Below are 6,053 nucleotides of genomic sequence, written 5' to 3'. Positions count from 1 at the left end.
TCAGAACTAGGAAGTCTTGGTGAGAGTTGGAGTATATTGGATTAGCATGTTTGGATAGCACCTTGATCCAAGCCTGCTCACTTCCAGGGATATGCCATGTCGCTGTTCTAGCTGCAGTCTCTGCCAGCTCTCATACCTTTGTGATGTGTTCCTTCGTGAAGCATAGACCTACTGTCAGTGCCTCAACTCTCCATGTGTAAACTACTTATGCAGAAAGTGCCTATCTTCAGAAGTGTTCTGGGGATAATTGCTTTAAGGATTGCTCCTACACAGCAGAATAGTACTAGCAGGTAGGAAGTAAACCTCAGAATTTGAATGTCCAAGTACAGACATTTTAAAGAGTATTTAATTGGCTTATACAACAAAATAATTGGAGCTTGATAGTACTTTTCCTCATATAACAAGTGAATTAAGTTTCTCAGGCTCTCTTTTCTCCTCCCCCTGGGGTATACAAAGGCATTTTCATCTCTGTTCTCCAAAATGCAAGATAGTGTCCAATACTTTTACTTGCAGTTAGGCACCTCTGGCACTCAGACTTCATATACTCTATAAAGAGTGTAACTTACAACTTTATTGATGTCTAGTGTAGAGTGAGAGGAATCACACTCTGTGAGTACCTGTTTCTCTCCACTGACTTCCCAGTGATGCTTGATGACATCCACAGAGTAGATATCTAAAAGCAAGTGAAATGAATCCAGCTGGTGCTATTTGGCTACACCTTCGCAAGTCAGCACCAAAGATGGAACTAGAATTCATTTACTCCTCCTTTAGTTTCTGGACAGCACTTCCTCCTTCCACTGTTTCTGGCTTGCGTGACTGACTACCACCTCCCATATTCTTACTTCAATGAGTATGTTGGAGACTTCTCCAACATACGCCTAGTGGATGAGGGAAAGGCTGTGGATGTGGTCTACCTAGAATTTAGTAAAGCCTTTGACACTGTCTCCCACGGCATTCTCCTAGAGAAGCTGGCGGCTCACGATCTAGACAGGTGCACTCTTCGCTGGGTAAAAAACTGGCTGGACGGCCGGGCCCAGAGAGTTGTGGTCAACGGAGTTAAATCCAGTTGGTGGCCGGTCACAAGTGGTGTTCCCCAGGGCTCAGTACTGGGGCTGGTCCTGTTTAATACCTTTATCGATGATCTGGATGAGGGGATTGAGTGCTCCCTCAGTAAGTTTGCAGACGACACCAAGCTGGGCAGGAGTGTTGCTCTGCTGGAGGGTAGGAAGGCTCTGCAGAGGGACCTGGACAGGCTGGATCGATGGGCTGAGGCCAACTGTATGAGGTTCAACAAGGCCAAGTGCCGGGTCCTGCACTTGGGTCACAACAACCCCATGCAACGCTACAGGCTTGGGGAAGAGTGGCTGGAAAGCTGCCTAGAGGAAAAGGACCTGGGGTTGACAGTCGGCTGAACATAAGCCAGCAGTGTGCCCAGGTGGCCAAGAAGGCCAAAGCATCCTGGCCTGTATCAGAAATAGTGTGGCCAGCAGGAGCAGGGAAGTGATCGTCCCCCTGTACTCGGCACTGGTGAGGCCGCACCTCGAATACTGTGTTCAGTTTTGGGCCCCTCACTACAAGAAGGACATGGAGGTGCTGGAGCGTGTCCAGAGAAGGGCAACGAAGCTGGTGAAGGGTCTGGAGAACAAGTCTTATGAGAAGCAGCTGAGGGAACTGGGACTGTTTAGTCTGGAGAAGAGGAGGCTGAGGGGAGACCTTACGCGCTCTACACCTGAAAGGAGGTTGTAGTGAGGTGGGTGTTGGTCTCTTCTCCCAAGTAACAAGCGATAGGACGAGAGGAAATGGCCTCAAGTTGCACCAAGGGAGGTTTAGATTGGATTAGGAAAAATTTCTTTACTGATAGAGTGGTCAGGCCTTGGAACAGGCTGCCCAGGGAAGTGGTTGAGTCACCATCCCTGGAAGTATTGAAAAGACGTGTAGATGAGGCGCTTAGGGACGTGGTTTAGTGGGCATGGTGGTGTTGGGTTGACGGTTGGACTCGATGATCTTAGAGGTCTTTTCCAACCTTTATAATTCTATGATTCTATGATTCTAATATTTTGCAGTGTCTTTGATAGCTTTCAGAATTCTGTGTTAATGATAAACATTCCTTGAAAATGTTGATTACAATGCTGGTGAAAAGTGGGGAAAAGAGAATTCTTGTGCTTTCTGTTGAAGTGCAAACACTCTCCACTATTAAAATAGTTGGGTTTTTTTACACTGAACTGGGAAGTATTTTAGTTTTTCTTAGGGTGTTCCATTATTCAACTATTTGGAGAGCAGAAATAATGTCTCCCACGGGCTTTTCACCTGGGGCAGAGAAGCCTTTAGTTCAATTGCTTGTATATTTTTCAGTGTGTAAGCCTTTTTGTTTATTGTGTTTCATTAGCACTATGGAGTTTGCCCATACCTGTGTAGGGACCCCCTATTATCTGTCACCTGAGATCTGTGAAAATCGACCATATAACAATAAAACGTAAGTCTCTGTCTTTCGTTCATATGCTTGTGCATGAGGGCGTGCAGGCACGAGAGAACTTATTTTAGTAATATCATGGTTTAAATCAGTATTTCTGCAGGGCACCAGGAATTTCACATGTGTCACTTTGTGAAGTTTTGTATTATTGTGTACAATAATTAGGTGCATCAATCGTATACAACAACTATGTTTTACTGTACAATACTGACAGTTGTATTTTGGCTCACAGTGTCCAGAGTATAGCAATCATGAATTTGTTGTGATTCGTCTACAGGCTTAACATAATTATATTTTTTGTTTTTATAAAATTACTTGTACTTTAAACTTAAAAGTTTAATCTCATTCTCTTTTAATACTCCTTGTTAGTAGTGGTGTGAAATGTAAAATAGATTTTTTTTCCTTTGCTTTATCTGGTTCTCCATCAAATACTAAATTTCTCTTTGTGTTTCCAACATGTAATAACCAATGCAAGTAGGGATCTTTTCAGTTCCAAGTTTATGAATTTTTGATACTCATTTGTGATTCATAAAAATACACTAAAATAAAAGCTGCTAGTTGGCAATTCTGGAACTTTGCAGTAGCCACCTGCAGGAAACACAAATAGGTCTGAGAATTGTAAAGGCTCACTCAGGCTTAACACAAAATACCAAAATAACAAGATGAGAAGCACTGAAAAGTCAGGAGCCGAGTGAGCTAGACCACCTTCTCTGTGTGTGGGATGTGATCAACACCAAATATGCTGGAGCCCAGACTAGCATCTCAGCTCTAAGGTGCTATTCACACAAGTTTACTCACTTATTGTCTCCTTAACTATCAAATCAGCCAGAGATAGCTTTGCTCTTCATCCTGCTAGGAATATTAAGCAGGCATTCTTTATGTCATGTGCCTTTTCCAATTATAATTGTATTATCTAGTTAGGTATCATAGAAACATTGATACCGCAACTAGAAAGAAATTGCAGGTGGTTCTTTTCAGTACATCTTCAGAAAAATTAAAAGTTGCACCAATATTAATCTGTGATGGAACAATGTTAATAAATTTGAGAGCTGCGAATAGGTACTGATTGCATGTATGAAAATATATAGTCTTTTGCCTGTAACTTTAATTACTTTTTGTTCACAGAGATATTTGGTCTCTTGGCTGTGTGCTTTATGAGCTATGTGCATTAAAGCATCCTGTAAGTACTATAGGATCAGATCAATATCATATTATTAAAACAGATAGTGGGCAGCCTGCAAAAACTGTAGTAATAATAGTATTCATAGGCTCCTGCTAGAGTTATTTTCAATTTACTTAGTGATATTAAAGAATGACTGCCAGTGTTTAATTTTTCATGTTGTGTCTGTTTTGTGCATACTAAAATAAAATGTATTATATTGTTTTTCTACAATTTATATACACATACACACACACATCAAGCATACATTTACTCTAATAAGTACAAAACTTTTTCAAAAGGCAGATGAACAGTGTAAAGAATTAAAGCCAAACTTCAAGGTTAGGCTTTAGGCATATAATTTTACTCATTTCTATTTGAAAATACCAATCTATGCTTACTAAAGAGTTTGAAACCCACATTTCCCCAGCAAGCAGTTTGAGTCCCCAGAAGCATTTTCCTAAAAGTTTCATTTTGTTTGGAAGCGCATTCATGTCAGAAGATAACTGAGAGAGATAGCATCTTCAGGAAGCTGTGTTGTCCTCAGCCTGATCTGAGCCTCAGATAATCTTCAGCCTGTGAGTATTATGTGAAGAAGGGAACACAGCAGAGACTAATCCCGACAACAGGAAAAGAACCAGATTCCTGGGCCCAGCAGAAGTTGACCTTTTGCTGAGCTTGAATGTGGGAGAAGGCAGAGCAGCACTGATAGGGAGAGCAATTGTGCTGAGCTGAGAGCAAGGAGATACTGCTGAGGAAAACTCCAGATTTCACAAAGTGAGAAAACATTAATATTACTTCTTATGAATATTAGCTGTTTTATTCTATATTGCTGCGCATTTTTTTAAATTTGAAGGCAGGGACTGGATGCTGATGTAGACAGGAAATGCAAATGAAGCTAAGGCAAATTTTGGTTACAACATCTTCAAAATACTCAAGTAAATAACATGGCAATTTTAGAAAGAAGTTGCTTTCAATTTGCCTGTCTAAGGCCCTTAAAACTATATTGATGCTGACCTGTTAAGACATTTGCTGAATTGAGTTATCCGAGTGGCATCAGTTGTTAAAAAAAATCAGATGGTACCTTGGTTCCTGAGAGAACACAGAATGCAGAGACTAAGTTGTGTGGAGTGAGGCTTTGAAGGTGAACACTGTGAAAATAGTAGATATGCAGGTTTCTGTTGAACAGCTTTTGGCAAAACAAATCATGTTTCATTCTGGAAAAATTGGTATTGTATGACAGCAGCGTATGAATAAAACTCTTCCAGGTACAAAAGCTATCGGACCTGCTGAGTCGCGCAACTGAAACAAGGAGAACATAACCAGAAAATACAGTCAGAGTGTGGTTATATTAATTTTCCACAGCAAACTATGGATAGTGAGAAGGGATTTGTGAAGAGATTGCATAGCACAGGGCTTCTGTCAGCAAGTACCTTTTCTTCAAGTACCTTTTTTCAAGGCTTGGGGAAGAGTGGCTGGAAAGCTGCCCGGTAGAAAAGGACCTGGGGGTGCTGGTCGACAGCCGGCTGAACATGAGCCGGCAGTGTGCCCAGGTGGCCAAGAAGGCCAACGGCATCCTGGCCTGTATCAGAAATAGTGTGGCCAGCAGGAGCAGGGAAGTGATCGTCCCCCTGTACTCGGCACTGGTGAGGCCGCACCTCGAATACTGTGTTCAGTTTTGGGCCCCTCACTACAAGAAGGACATGGAGGTGCTGGAGCGTGTCCAGAGAAGGGCAATGAAGCTGGTGAAGGTCTGGAGCACAAGTCTTCTGAGGAGCGGCTGAGGACTGTTTAGCCTCGAGAAGAGGAGGCTGAGGGGAGACCTTACGCGCTCTACAACTACCTGAAAGGTTGTAGTGAGGTGGATGTCGGTCTCTTCTCCCAAGTAACTAGCAATAGGATGAGAGGAAATGGCTTCAAGTTGCACCAAGGGAGGTTTAGACTGGACATTAGGAAAAATTTCTTTACTGAAAGAGTGGTCAGGCCATGGAACAGGCTGCCCAGGGAAGTGGTTGAGTCACCATCCCTGGATGTACTTAAAAGACGTGTAGATGTGGCGCTTAGGGATGTGGTTTAGTGGGCATGGTGGTGTTGGGTTCACGGTTGGACTCGATGATCTTAGAGGTCTTTTCCAACCTTAATGATTCTATGATTCTGTGTCTAGTCCATCATTTCCAACCAGCAGTACTTACTGTCCTCTTTTTACTCTTTTCATTGATTAAGTTTGAAGGCAATAGTTTGCACCAGCTGGTGCTGAAGATCTGCAGAGGACATTTTCACCCAGTGTCTCCCAACTATTCATATGATCTGAGGATATTAATTTCCCAGTTGTTTAAAATATCTCCAAGAGATCGACCATCTATCAACTCTATTCTAAGGAAGCCCTTCTTGCAGAAGCTCGTTCTCAGGTATTTGCCCCCTGAG

General features: G+C 42.4%; 1 protein-coding gene across 1 annotated transcript in view; it reads left to right on the top strand.

The window, feature by feature from the left end:
• The window catches only part of NEK5 (NIMA related kinase 5), a 28,497-nt gene that overhangs the window by 6,746 nt on the left and 15,698 nt on the right, over positions 1–6,053 (top strand). The window contains exons 6-8 of the mRNA XM_075139693.1: positions 2,387–2,473; positions 3,596–3,650; positions 5,853–6,053. Coding sequence (XP_074995794.1) covers positions 2,387–2,473; positions 3,596–3,650; positions 5,853–6,053 — 343 coding nt within the window. The remainder of the gene's footprint in view (positions 1–2,386; positions 2,474–3,595; positions 3,651–5,852) is intronic.

Source organism: Calonectris borealis, chromosome 1 (assembly GCF_964195595.1).
Source record: "Calonectris borealis chromosome 1, bCalBor7.hap1.2, whole genome shotgun sequence".
Classification (NCBI taxonomy): domain Eukaryota; kingdom Metazoa; phylum Chordata; class Aves; order Procellariiformes; family Procellariidae; genus Calonectris; species Calonectris borealis.
This window is presented reverse-complemented; position numbering and strand designations above follow the sequence as displayed.